This window comes from Rutilus rutilus, assembly GCF_951802725.1.
Source record: "Rutilus rutilus genome assembly, chromosome: 2".
NCBI lineage: Eukaryota > Metazoa > Chordata > Actinopteri > Cypriniformes > Leuciscidae > Rutilus > Rutilus rutilus.
The window spans coordinates 31,236,477-31,251,077 of NC_140210.1; the positions used below are offsets into that span (position 1 = coordinate 31,236,477).

Genomic DNA, 14,601 nt, shown 5'->3' on the forward strand with positions numbered 1-14,601 from the left:
AATTCTATATCTTTCCGTGCCCCTCCTCTGTTTGTTTTCTCATCCCCGACCTGAACGGGAATCTCTCTTCACTTGGCTTGCTTTGGCTCCCTAACGGCCTCAAATCCAGCCATCTGACAGGGGTGAAGTGAGGGAGCCTGGGAAATATTGATGTTGAGACAACTTGGGAAGAGAATGAGAAGGTAGAAGAGAGCAAGGCAAAGGAATGAGTAAGCAGAGAGAAGGGAGGTGTGTGTGTGTGTGGGGGGGGTGTCTTCCTGCAGACAGGCACTCCTCTAAGCAGCTTTTCCTCTGGAGGCAGGGTTATGTGAGGTCACAGAGGGATTACACTTTTGGCAAACAGGAGGGAGCTCCTCTCACTCAGGCTTTTCCAGCAGCCAAAGACTGCAACTCCCCCATGACTCGAACCCGGCTGTAATAAAGCCAAGGCCGGCTTGAACCTACAAACAAAAAAGCCAACAGCCTATCGATTGCCTGCCGCCAACTTTCACACGCTTGTGTCGAAAGGTCGGCTCGGAGTAGACAGGCTCCAAGCAAGCCTGAGTAAAAAACCCTTTTCTGTTTCAAACTAGACACATCTTGGGTTTGAACACTACATTTTTTAAATAATAATCCCTGACCCTATTATACAATTATTCAAGAGGATTACGGTTACTCTCTGCTTTTCTGTTTTCACTCTCTCAGCTCGCTGGCAGAAATAGATACAGCCTTAAAATAAAAAAATTGGATTTCTGCATTCAAGTGTCTGTATGACTAAATTAGCCGGTATCTGGCAGAGGGATACAGTGTGACCTCATCACCCAGGAGACCCACTTAATCAACTTTCCCTTTCCAGCAGAGGTCAAGCTAAGCAGAGGCTCTCGCTGGCCTCCAGCCCTGCTTTGATGTTAATTAAGATGCGATAGAACATGGAGAGGATTCATTAAAGCCGGAGTCAATCTAGTGGCACAAAGCTCCAACATGGTGGACTTAAACCACCTCGAAGGTGACATCCTCCAGACTCGGACGCACATCAAACCACAGCTTGTCGTTCTTCTCGGTATGGTGACCCGTGGTTCAACACGTGATTGGACGTTTGGAGTTACCTGCAGGGGTGTTGAGAGCATAGCAGCACATGCCCCACTTTGCTCATAGTAGCTATTTAGTAAGTGATAATGTACAGTCAGTCAGCTGGCCATTCTTGTAAAATAAACAAATATATTGTTTGTTGAGTTGACAAATTATTTGACCATTTTATCTGTGTATTACATTTGGCAGACACTTACATTGCATTCAAGATAGGCTCTACTTTAGTTTTTATCAGTTCATCATGCATTCTCAGGAAATCAAACCTATGACCTTGAGTTATTAACGCAATGATCTATTGTTTGAGCTACAGGAAGTCAGCCTTGCAACACGCATTAATACTACAGTAATATTAATACTTAAGACCTCTGCGGCCATTTTCATTATAATCAAATGAGAGTGAAGATGGCGCCAGTTGCGTTTGTATGAGTGCAACAGTCGGGTTCCAGAATTAAAAAATACCTTTCATTTTCTCCATAGGGACATTTTTTTTTAACAAAAAATTATAGACAGACCAACTGTGAGGGACAAAGTTGTTAATGCTATGCGTTTGTTGAAGCTGTCTGCATTATAGCAACCTATTTTTTAATAATTTTAAAATAATGTTAAAATTCCTGGTAATAGCTGGTAAAAACTACCCTGATTCTGAAAAAAAAAAAAAAAACCTGATAATTAAATCATGCCCAATAACTTAGCACTCGTCCTGTTAAACTCCCTACGCTCTCAAACGATAACATATGTAAAATATGTTGTTTCTATATACACAATCAACGTATTTAAACCAATAATACGTTTTATACTAGTTAGTTATCTGTTTTAATCAGTGCCTTCGACACTGTGAACCATCAGATCCTTATGTCCAGCCTCTCATCACTGGGCATCACAGGAACTTCACTCCACTGGTTTGAATCCTATCTCACAGGTAGGTCCTTCAAAGTCGCATGGAGAGGCGAGGTATCCAGAGCACATCAACTGACCACAGGGGTTCCCCAGGGTTCAGTTCTTGGTCCCCTCCTCTTCTCCATCTACACTACATCACTGGGACACATCATACAGGCACACGGTTTTCCCCTACCACTGCTATGCTGATGACACACAACTCTTCCTCTCATTTCGACCAGATGATCCCACAGTAGCTGCACGGGTCTCGAGCTGTCTGGCAGACATCTCCACATGGATGAAGGAACATCACCTGCAGCTCAACCTGGCAAAGACTGAGCTTCTCGTCCTCCCTGCCAATCCATCTCTACAGCACGACTTCACCATCCAGCTTGATTCATCATCAATCCGCCCATCAAGGTCGGTCAGAAATCTGGGAGTAACGTTTGATGACCAGCTGACCTTCACAGATCACATTTCAAAGACAGCTCGATCATGAAGGTTTGCGCTGCACAACATCAGGAAGATCAGGCCTTTCCTAACTGAGTACGCAACACAACTCCTCGTCCAGGCCCTGGTCATTTCTAGGCTTGACTACTGCAATGCTCTTCTGGCCGGACTTCCAGCATGTGCAACCAAACCTCTACAGATGATCCAGAATGCTGCAGCTCGTCTTGTCTTCAACGAGCCCAAGAGGGCCCACGTCACTCCTCTGTTCATCTCTCTGCACTGGCTACCTCTCGCTGCTCGCATCAAGTTCAAGGCATTGACGCTTGCTTACAGATCTATCACAGGCTCAGCTCCCTCCTACTTTCACTCACTCCTACGAGCCTACATCCCTACCAGACGCCTACGATCAATCAACGAGCGACGTCTCGTGGTTCCAATACAGAAAGCCACAAAATCACTTTCCAGAACATTCTCATTCACAGTTCCATGCTGGTGGAACACTCTCCCCACCCTCATCCGGAATGCAGAATCCCTGACAACATTAAAAAAACAGCTGAAAACCCATCTCTTCCGTGAGCACCTAACTTCATAAAAAAAAAAAAACCTTTCCCTTTAAAACCTCACTTATCGGGCTTATGCTACTCTGAATAATGCCTGAACTTCGTATTTTGAGCACTTCTTGCGTTGTTGTTGTCTTTTGCCTCTTCATGATGACTCGCTTAATTTAGTCCTGATTTGTAAGTCGCTTTGGATAAAAGCGTCTGCTAAATGACTAAATGTAAAATGTAAATGTAATTTGGTTGTGTCATTTTCAATGCTTCATGGGATAAAACAATTAAAGCTGTTAAATACACAACCTTGTACCTTTGTCTTTCTTTCCAATTTTCCAATGTGTAAAAAAACTTTTTTCTTTTTTTTCACCTGTTATTGTGATTCACCTCTTAAACAAAGATTTGTAAAATTTTCCCCTATGGGAAAATATGTCCATTGCCAAGTTTGCTGAAAAAGCACTTTATAAGACTCGACCTTTTTACAGTTTATTCTGCAGACCTTTCTTTTTTGAAATTTTTGATATTCATTTGTGAAATGGAATTATATATCTTAACTGAACCTCATGACAGAGTGACTCATAATTAATCAATCAAACCTCTAGCTGTATACATCAATGTAAGGGAGGAAATCTATACAGACTGCTTGCCTCCACCGGCATTATGAAACGAACCTGAAAGGGAGAGATGCCGTCCAAGGTGCTCCATAGCTCCGGGGCTAACAGTGATGAATGGAGCCCTTAATGTCAGCAAACACTTTATCTCTGCTTCATCTGTTTTCATTAGGCAGGACCAACCTTTGGCTTGGACGGAGCGCTCTAGCACTCCTAGGACTGCTGAAGGCAAAGTTAAGGTGGAGAGCGCTTCGTTTTCTTTAGGCACAGTCAACTTCTCTTTTGGATGCAAAGGGTTAAGAGTCATGATCCTGCTGCAATCATGAATTCAGGAAGGCTTTGGGACCAAAGGGTTATTCAAATAGGATATTTATGCAACATAATCAGTGTAGAAACTTAGGTTGACAAGTTTATTTTTGAACTTGAATCTTAACCAATTTAACACACAGCCAAAAGGAATAATGTAACCAAGTATTTTTGTAGTTTTAATGGAAAATTCATTTCCATAAAAAAAGAAAAAAAATCAGGTCCTATTCAAACCAAAATGATCAGATACTAAATCATAATTATTAGGTAAAATTTTTAAATAAGTCATTGATCATTGTGAATTTTATTTAAATTTAAATGATTTTTATATCATAGTTATGTCAATTGACTTTTTGTCATAATTATAATTTACCAAAGCATGCCTTTTTTTTTATGTGGTGAAAAAGGGCTTCCATACAAATCCTTGCTTAGAAACAATTTTACCTTGCACTGATGTCACTTCCTGTGTCCTCATTCTGTGCCACTTTAACTATATCTTTACTCTGTACCTGAACAGAACAATTGCAGGTATATGAAAGTTGGAGACATCAAGGTAAAACATGCGTGCATTGATAAAATGGACAACAAGACCTTTAAGGTAATATGTGATGTAAGCTTTACTTTCAAATCCTGTTACATTTAGAACTGGCAATTTGAACAAAGAATGCAAAAACCAAGAAAACCGAAATACAAAACAAAATAAAAAGTACAAATGATCTAATTACCAGTTATTGTCACAAACAACCCTGTACAGCCTTAATAATGAAGTAATAAAAAAGCTTTATACAGCACATAACAAGTTTACTGGGTGCCAAAAAAGGAACAAAATGATACTTGAGCCTTATTGAGTTGTAGAGTACAGCAAGAGATAAAGCAAACAGATTGTGCAGAATAACCCGCAAAGCTAAATGCAAAACGAGTTGGTCTTTTTTTTTTTTTGACCAAAAAAAAAAAAAAAAAAAAAAGAGTAAGTGCTACAAACTAGAGATCAAGAGCAATTTCATGCATCTTTTGAAGTGCTAAAAAGGTAGTCAGTCTCGTTTGATGCGCAATGACGCTAAAACAAAAAATGCTGCTCCTTGCGATTAGGCAAACAGAACGCCAAGTATTAGGTATTTATAAATACTGGAATTGGAACAGAGAGAGATCCCTCTTGCCCACACAACTTAGCATGAAAGAGCAGCAGGCATGTTCTTCTACGTGATGATTACATGGTGTTCCAAGGCAGACGGACAAAAGGATGTTGTCCAATGGACATTCCATTTGAATTCATTCTATCAAAATGGGTCCTGAGGATCAGTTTCACTTCATCTCAGGCTCTTGGGCCACTCCTTGCCACCAAGTGGCACTAGAGCATAAAAGATAATGGGTTGAGCAGGAGCTTTATTAACAAGCAAAGAAGCTCCACTTAAAGTACAACATACCACTAGACTGCATGCTGGGCATTTACATAAAGAAAATGAAAAGATATTATGAGAGCAAAAAATACAAGTAGGCCTATAAAGTATGGATACTGTGTGGGGCCGAGATACTATACCATATTTTAATGGCTCTATTTCTAGCCTGCATTTCATTTATAAAATGGCCTTAAATATAGATATTTTCACCCAAATTCTCTCAATGGGCAAGTGAGAGGTGAACAAACATAAAACTGGGAGTGAATAATTATGGAAGGTCAGCTTGATCCAAAACCTTTTGTCACCTGATGCACTTTATATCTAAACAGGCCACTTTTTTTATCCATTATCTGCTATCCTTGTATGAGTGTAAGTGGGAGACCATTGTACATCTATGATGGACAACATTGGAATTATTGATCAAATCATGTTTGCTGGACAAAAACAGGGCCACAGTTCAGTCCTAAAGCATCTATAGTCAAAGAATATTTCAAAATATAAACAAAGTATTTTAGGACCTCAAGCTTGAGCTTTGCACATGTTTTTCATGACAGGCTAAGTAGAACGGGTTTATATAGACCGATATATTAACCAGGCTAATTAATCAACCAATATTTGGCCATATTGAGCTTATGGGCATCAGCTTATTGGTGTTTGGTTACTAAACCAAAGTTACTCTTTTAGCACCAATTCAAGTTTCCTATATTCTAAATTCTTAAAATAGATCTGTCTATCCAGTAACTAAGCAAAAGTGCTCATCAAACATCAATCTGTAACTGCAAATGCAACAGTTAATCTATTTAGAACATGAGTTAAACTGTATTTGAACCGAAATTATCTAGGGGATAGATTTATTCAGAGCTCCCTAACATTATGGGCAGTGAATCCTATGAATGTTTTACATTTTAGAGCATTGAATATAATTGCATTTGGATACTTTGTTTAGAAAAGTGCAATTTTTACAGCACTGTGCAAAACCGCTGTTAGAAATTTAGCCTGGCCCTTTGGTGTCCAGGGGGATTTTGAACTCAGCTGTCCGCATTACACATGCCATACGACCCATCAAAATTGAGCAGTCAACCACTGCTGTTTGGCAAATACCTACAGGTTTAGAATTTGTATTTTCAACCATTGTGGCAAACCAAAAAAACAAACAAACAAAAACAATTACTTAAATAGCACTGAGGCTGTCTGAAGAGGCAGAGGAGCTAATTGGCATCAAGAACGTTTTCTGTTGGATGTAAGTGCTTTTGTTTAAAACATTTCAAAAGTTTAAGTGCAATTAAAACTCAAAACATGGAGAGGGGAACACAGAATTATGGTACCATGTTTGCCCGCATATGGAAAGCCATGCTTCCACAAATCCTACTCATAATGGCTGCCTCCACATTGCACTTGAGAGCCATTTTCCAATGGGGTTCTCATAATAGCTTGTTAGTACAGGATATATATATATATATATATATTTATATATATATTTGCATTTTACATTTCAAAGGCTCTTTCAAAATAAAAGTAATAATAAAAAAATAATAAAACAACTAGAAGAACAAAATTTAAGACACAGAAGGCCACTGAGATACCATTGTTTTTCCATGAACTCACTTACCACCGTCCAGCTACCTCTGTATCACTTTAACATTAACCAACAAAAAGTACATTCATTCAAGTCATTTTGGAACATTTTTTTTTTTTTTTTTACACACAAAATTACAAAAAAGCTCCAAAAAGCACCATTGAATCGGCCTTTGTGACAGAATAATCGGTTCTTTCCCAAAAACCTGTCACCTTATACATCTTGTTAATCGTAGGGGTGCGCATTATATACGTTAGCTATGCACAGGGCGCTTGACTGGTCACTTATATCTCATGCCTACTGGATACCGCCAGCCCACCTTGGTCAACTATGGCACAATCTGCAGAGAACAATAGTAGGGTGAGTGATACTGAAGGGCTGCATCATGGGTTGACGACCACTGCGGTAGTGGTAATGATTGCTTTTGCCATTAGCGTGCCCTGAATGGCTTGTATTAAGAAATGCCATCAGCTGTGCCTCCAGGTGTCATAAAGGGCCTGATGCTTGTTGCTGAGGCAAGATTAGCATTTGCCAATGGTCTCACCATTTAGCACAACCAGTCAATGCCAACAGACGTGGGGGATAAGAGAAAAGAAAGACTACAAAACTATGTACAGCTTGATAAATTAACAAGTGCGTGGTCTGAGGCTTCGCTTTGGAAACAAGACTCGAAAGATAGCTATCCGTTTCATTGGTTTTTGTCGTGCCATATACTGTATACCCCAATATATTTCATACTGAGCCCCTAAATGACTTCAAAAAACAATTGCAACACATAGCGAACATGCTGTCGGATTCCTGACAAAATGCACAAAAAAAGCTTAGCGCCTGCAAGCTTATATATTCTTTGTTTCCTTTCGCCCAATAAAACGAATACAAAACTTGTAATAGATAAAGCACTATTATCGGATTCCAGGTCATTCACAATTTGCAGAGGAAAACAACTGTTATAAGACCTCTTAAAAAAGAGCAACGATTGGATTGCGATAGAACAGAAAACGAAATGCCTTGAACGTGAATAGCATTTCCTTTGATAAATGGATGTTTTACTATCATTACTACTTTTCAGGGCAGCACTTCAGCCTGCCTGTGGAACAGTTAGTGATGTTGGTGACCGATGATATGGGGAAACTCAGTGAAGCAGAAGAAGCAGGGACGAGGATGGTCAAATGGTCTTAGCTCTCTCTGTCAGTCCAAGGTATGCCAGGAAGGAGTGTTTAAGTGACGGGGGAGAGGGCGGTGACTGAGGGGATGAGTTGGACCAGAATGCCGAGAAGGGCGGTGAGGAGTTTGAGGGTGAGGGGCTGTGGAATGTGAAGCGCCGGGCCGTAAAGAGCGTGGTGAGGGGGATGAGGTGAGCCAGGTCACAGTTCCTGTACTGTTCCAAGTAGCGAGCCGCCAGTGTGGAGAACGTGCCGTTGGCCGAGAGGTAGCGCGCGGTTGGCGTGCCGTCTTGCTGCTTGCTGGTGATTGACAGGGCGACAGACTGCAAGGCTTGAGAGGCGGACAGGTTCATGAGCGGACTGGTGCTCCCACTGTCCCCGCTCCCGCTGCTGCTCCCACCTCGCTCCAAAAGGCCCGGACGTGGCGTACCTGGCCGAGCCTCACCTTCCTCGGCGCTCCCCTCCCCGCCTTGGTGCTTTTTAACATGGCGGCTGTAGACGAACGGGTGAGTGGTGGTGAACGGGCACTGGGCGCAACCGAAGGTCTGTCTCGGCGCATGCTTGAGCCGCTTGTGGAGGTTGAGATTGTCCTTGCGTTTGCAGCTGTAGCTGCAGCGGTCGCAGTGGAAAGGCCGCTCGCCGGTGTGCACGCGCACATGCTCGATGAGCTTGTTGGCTGTTTTGGAGAGGTAGCCGCACTGCTCGCACTTGTAGTGGTTGCCCAGGCGGTGAGCACGTGTGTGCCTTTCCAGCTCTGCCTGATTGGCCCACACGGCTTGGCAGATGCGGCAGCGATACTCCATCTTGTAGTGCGTCTTCAGGTGGCCCTCCATGGCGGCTGGCCTGTTAGTGGAGTAGATGCAGAGAGGGCACCTGGTCAAAGAGACAGGAGGAGCAGGGTGTAGGACACAGAGGTGGGAGACATTTAATAATGCACCTCCCGAATGAGAAAACACACTCTGTTCTCTTAAATGAAATGAAGAACACACAGAATGGACAAAGGGAAGGGATGAAGGAGGCATTTAGTGTGTCTTACCCTCTGTCGTGTATACAAGCTACAGTCTGTGTGTACACTGCTACGTGTTAGAGGGTGTGTGTGTGTGTGTGTGTGCGTGCGTATGGCAGTGTGGTTGCGGACAGGTTGGAACGGGAATCAGATGAAGGTAAATGAATAAATGAGTGGCACTTACATTTAAATAGCACCTTTCATCTGCTCAGGGCCCCAAAGCGCTTCACAAACCCTGCAGAACAGAATGACCTCAGAAAGCACACTGTGAAGGGCGCCTCTCTACCTCAACACTGAACTAGAGCGCTGTGAAACTCTCTAGCCCTGACTAAAAAAGCAGCTGGGCAGCCAGAATACAGCAAGACTCCCATCAGCTGACAGTGAGCAAAATGTATTTGATCACTACTGGGATTTGTGCTCTTATGTTTTGAATCTCTATTGTGCAATGACTCTGGAGTTTGTCTATACACCAAAAATTAGTTTATAATTTGTGAAAATTTAGTTGAATCAAGAGCAGCTGCATAGTGCATTATTTTGAGGGATAGTAAAAGTTAACAAATTAATAACAAACAGATTATACGGGCAGTAAAGACGAACTGTAAAGATACAGTAAAACAACGAGGAAGCATATTTTCACAGAGTAAGCAGACACTGCACCCAGTCCTGTTTTCCAGTTAAAATATCTAAACATACTTAAACCAAATTAAAATTATTATTATTATTATTTTTAAGCATAAATGTAACAATTTTATGTAAAAGTGTATGCATCTAACAAAGGAATTGGCAGTAGGGTAACCGTAATATAAGATATTCTCCATTAACTTAACTCGTAACTCACAAAAATGTATCTTCTTTAAAGGAATTTGATTTCTTTTTTATAAATTGGAGAACAAAACAAAAATACTTAAATGTGTGCCAGAAGAAAGTATGACATCATACAATGACATCATTACCCACTGGTACACCTCAATTACAGACCAACATCTGGCTCAAAACGTTGAATTTTACCCAGAAAAGGGGTGTAAAAGTGTTGGTTAAAAGAAACTGTTTGTGACCAAAAGCAATTGTATCTGAAAAACAAAATCTTGAATATCATAGCTCTATAATCTTACAGCATGTCTCATTTGGTATATTTTATTCTTTCCTAAGCAATTTTTGGAGAAACATTTGAGACAAGGTTGATACTTCAACAAACCACAACTTTTGAAAAAGCAACCTCTGAGGAATAACATATTCCTATGGGGTGCATTTATTGCTGCTTTTCTTGGATTTTATATAGGATTATGTAAATAGTATAGAATTAGCAGAGAATCCCCAGAGACTACATGTCTAAGATAAGGACACTTAAGTACAGGTATTTATATACAAAAATATACAGTCCAGTTCCAAACTATGACACCTTGTATGGAATATTCATAAGCAGACATTAATCCAGCCAACTGGAACCCTGCTGTGGGAGAAAGATCCCGTGAAAAAAAACATGCAGTGATTTGTAAGCAGTCAGCTGCTATACATATAATATAACATTAATGTCGACCACACACACACACACACACACACACTTAAACTCCAGAGTCATTGAACCATTACAGATTCAAAATGTAATTTTTTAAGATACTGACCAGGAAACACTTTCTGGGGAAATAGAGAACATTTTTTTGCTCAAATACTGGAAATACAAAATATTAAATGGAGGATTTATTTAATAGTTTTTCCAGCCTCTTACATGAGAGCTATCAAATAAAAAGAGAATAATAAACCACAGATTACATGCTGAGTCCCTTTCAAATAAGTTCCCCATTTGATACATTTTTAAATAAAAGTCAGAATATAGAAGGCCTGCCTTTATTCATTGTCATTATTATCTTAAAATCTCAATATTTAAAGGCGTATCATCTTTTCAAACTTTTAAAGGCACATTTGGAATAGAAAATGGTCAAATAACACTTCTTATCATGCGTTTTATCATAAATGCCAAATAAGGCCGCTAGTAAAACACTGTCTGTCCCTCCATGTTAGAGAAGTTTTGCTACTGTTTTAGGTTTATTTTCCTCCTTTACCTGTGGCTTGTAATGGCTAAGCGCTCTAATGAGTGATAACTACAATCTAAAAAATGTGTCTAGCATGGGAAAGCATAGCCATAAATGACAAGATGAGGCAATGAAATCTGAAATACATGACCTTAAGACATGAATTATGTATGTCAAACAACTAGACAAGTACAACAGAAAATATCAAAGACTGGACTTTGTGTTTGTTCAGTTTCATAAAACAGAAAAACCCCAAACAAAACAAGATATCAACTCGGGGGTCAGTTCGTCTTGTAAGTGTTTGGAAATAGGGTGTCTATTTGCCTTCAGATGAGTATTCATTGTGTTTAAATGTGTTGTTGTAACTGTGGTGGCGGTTATGACAGGCTGAGAAAGAACAGTGTGAACTGTAGCCTAATGGTCTTGGCAGTGGAGCTGCTCAACAGATGGACTAGTGCTGACTGGCTTGTTGTGATTTCTTCTGATATATTTTCACATGCGGGCCCAGACCTTTTGCAGTAATGTCTACCACAGGCTTTCCAAAGGAAGGGGCTCGTTCATGAAAGTGCCTGTGATTTGTGTGCTTACCTATGTAGAATTAGCATCCCTGACTGTCAATAACACTTGCAAAGTGGAATTACAAATGATACATATGGGGAGCCCTACTTCCCAAACATTGATTAATAAGGGGAAAAATAACAGGCTTTTATTATTCCTCTTGTAAATTAAAGTATGATTCAATAAATGTAAGGTTTTACACACCATGTTGTTCCAAACCCATGCTTTTATTCCCTTAAATAGAACACGGAAGATACATTTTCGGTAACACTTTCATTTGGAGTCCAATTCTCACTATAAACTAGTTGCTTATTAGCATGCATATTACAAGGATATTGGCTGTTTATTAGCACTTATAAAGCACATATTAATGCCTTATTCTGCATGACTATATTCTACATCCCTTTATCTTACCCAATTCCTAAACTTAACAACTACCTTACTATTAATAAGCAGTAATTATGAGTTTATTAAGGCAAAAGTCATTGTTAATAATTCGTTTATAGCGAAAATTGGACCCTAAACTAAAGTGTGACCGCATTTTCTTCTCTTTGCAACTACAATGAATAGGCCTGGAACTTTCAAGCTTCAAAAAGGATACAAAAGAACCATAAAAGTGGTCCATATGACTAATGTGCTACATTCTTCTATAGTCTTCTAAAGGTAAGTGATGAACAGACAAATTTGTTATTCATGAAGAATCTTTTGATTCAATAGGCTGTTAACTTGAGAACTGCTACAACCAGATCATTGAGTCAGTGAGCTGAAACTGAACTGGATCAGTCAAAGGGCCGTGACACACCAAGTCGGCTGTCGGCCAACGTCAGGCCATTTGCGGTGTGTTCCATTCGGTGAGAGCTGATTGGCTATTCAGTTTAGCAAATAATTTAGTGCAAGAGAATAAAAGGAAAGTGATGCAAGTGAGCAAAGAAGTCAAGACGGCACAGACAGAAGGCTGTTCTAATTTTACATCATCATACATGAGCATTCCAATATGTGAATATTTTCATAACAACATGAGCCACCTGGAATGAAGAAAGTGATCAGCATGATTGATATTCACAATGGCAAGCAAGTGCTGCTTTGATTAAGGTTTGTGTATCTGCAGTATTGTTTTTCGGATAGATTCCGTTATCTGCTAAAATAATCTGTTATTTCCTTACACGCAGGCGTTGAATACACATGCTAGTTGGAAGTCGGCTGTAGTCTTTGCACTGTGTTCAAGCGCAGCTTTTTATCCCAGTCGCAAGCTGACAAAACAGTCGGCTTTCCTCTCCGCTAGCTTTTGACGCAGACTTGGTGTGTCACGGCTTAAAAATTTTAATAAATATTACTGTTTTTTTTTTTTTTTTTTTGATGGACCGATTCATTCACTAGATAAGAACTAGAACTCTCGAACCGGGATTTAGACCACTATTTCTCTCATGAACTCTCGTAATTGAAAGGCTAGGGCATGTATTAAGATCTTCAGTGAATAACCACTGACATTTTGGTCTGTTCCTTAAAAAAGATAACATATGGCTATAAAAGACTTGGAGAGGGAATGGAAAACTTATGATACTTTCATGCTGTTTTAGCATTCTTTTTGAAACCTGAAAGCTCCAGTACCAGTTAATTGCAACTGAATGGAAAAGAGCAAATTGGACTTTCTGCGAAATTTCTGATTTTGCGTTCCATGAAAGAAAATCATACAAGTTTGGAACAACATGAATTAATGGGAGAACTGTTCCTTTAAAAAAAGTATTAGCAGTAAAGTGAGGTTATAAGTAGTACATTGAAATCTCTGATTGTGTACTAATATATGTTTTAGGCACATTCAGGAACTCTGTCTAGAACACGCTTCTACTGTACATGGCTCCATGTAGAGGTTACCCTGAAGCACTGCTCGATGAACTTTGCTCATATCTGGTACAAACTCTGTTGTGAATCCAGCCTGATCCTCGACCAGTGCTTCTGGATAGACTCTGTTTAAAACTGGGCTGTGTCCTGCCTGAGGGGGTAGGGGCTGAGGTAGGGTGGGAGCGGGGTTTTGTGAGGTTGTGGGGAGGGACGTGCTGTACTTGCTTTCCTTACTTGAGCCCTCCAGCGGGGACGGTGTGGCACTTCTTGTGCTCCAGGAGCTGCTCGGGGGTCTTCATGAACTTGTGGCAGACGTCGCACTCAAACATACGCGTGATCAGGTGGATCTGTAGGTGCCGCTCGTACATGGGCCGAGTTTTACACACAAAGTTGCAGAAAACACATTCAAAGCCTGTGGGATAACAGCAAGGAAGAGAGAGAAAAAAGGCATGCCATTATCCTCTCTATACATCATCTTATATTGTGTCAGCATTAGACATTTAATCTATTTTATAGCTCAATGATTCTCTTAAAGGAATAGTTCACCCAAAATTTTTAATTCTGTCATCAATTACTCAACCTCAAGTTGTTTTAAACCGGTATAAATGACTTTCTTCTATTGGACACAAAAGAAGATATTTTGAGGAATATGGGTAATCAAACAGTTGATGAGCCCCATTGACTTCCATAGCAGGAAAACTCAATCAACTGTTTGGTTACTGACATTCTTAAAATTATCTTCTTTTGTGTTCAAAAGAAGAAAGAAATGTATACAGGATTGGAACAACATGAGGATGAGTAAATGATGACAGAATTTTTGGGTGAACTATCCCTTTAAGGCAGGGGTTTTCAACAGTTATAGACCCAGGGACCTCCCAACTCAGAGACTGTCAGTAATAATAATAAAAAAAAAGGTATATTTTCTTATTAACACTTTATAATAACTTTCATTAAAATCCTTAACTTCAATTATAAAAATTGCATAATGCTTATCAAAATGTTAAAAATAATTCATGTTTAAAAAAAATCTATATTTTCTATATCTACAGTACCATTCAAAAGTTCGGGGTCAAACAACTTTTTAAAAATGTTTTTGAAAGAAGTCTCTCTAATGCTCACCAAGGCTGAATTTATTTAATCAAAAGTACAGTGTGGCGAGCAGGACGAATC

At 39.9% G+C, this 14,601-nt stretch overlaps 1 protein-coding gene across 5 annotated transcripts in view; it reads right to left on the reverse strand.

The window, feature by feature from the left end:
• Positions 1–6,959: 6,959 nt before the first annotated feature.
• The window catches only part of znf827 (zinc finger protein 827), a 70,202-nt gene continuing 62,560 nt past the window's right edge, over positions 6,960–14,601 (reverse strand). For 2 of the 5 annotated variants that reach the window (XM_084393644.1, XM_084393646.1), the window contains exons 12-13: positions 13,666–13,843; positions 6,960–8,871 (exon numbers count right to left, since the gene is read on the reverse strand). In XM_084393644.1, the coding sequence (XP_084249770.1) occupies positions 8,001–8,871; positions 13,666–13,843 (1,049 nt within the window). In that variant the 3' untranslated portion in view covers positions 6,960–8,000. Of the gene's footprint in view, positions 8,872–9,188; positions 9,240–13,665; positions 13,844–14,601 lie in introns of all 5 variants that reach the window. The other 3 variants (XM_084393648.1, XM_084393647.1, XM_084393645.1) reach the window with 3 other exon arrangements.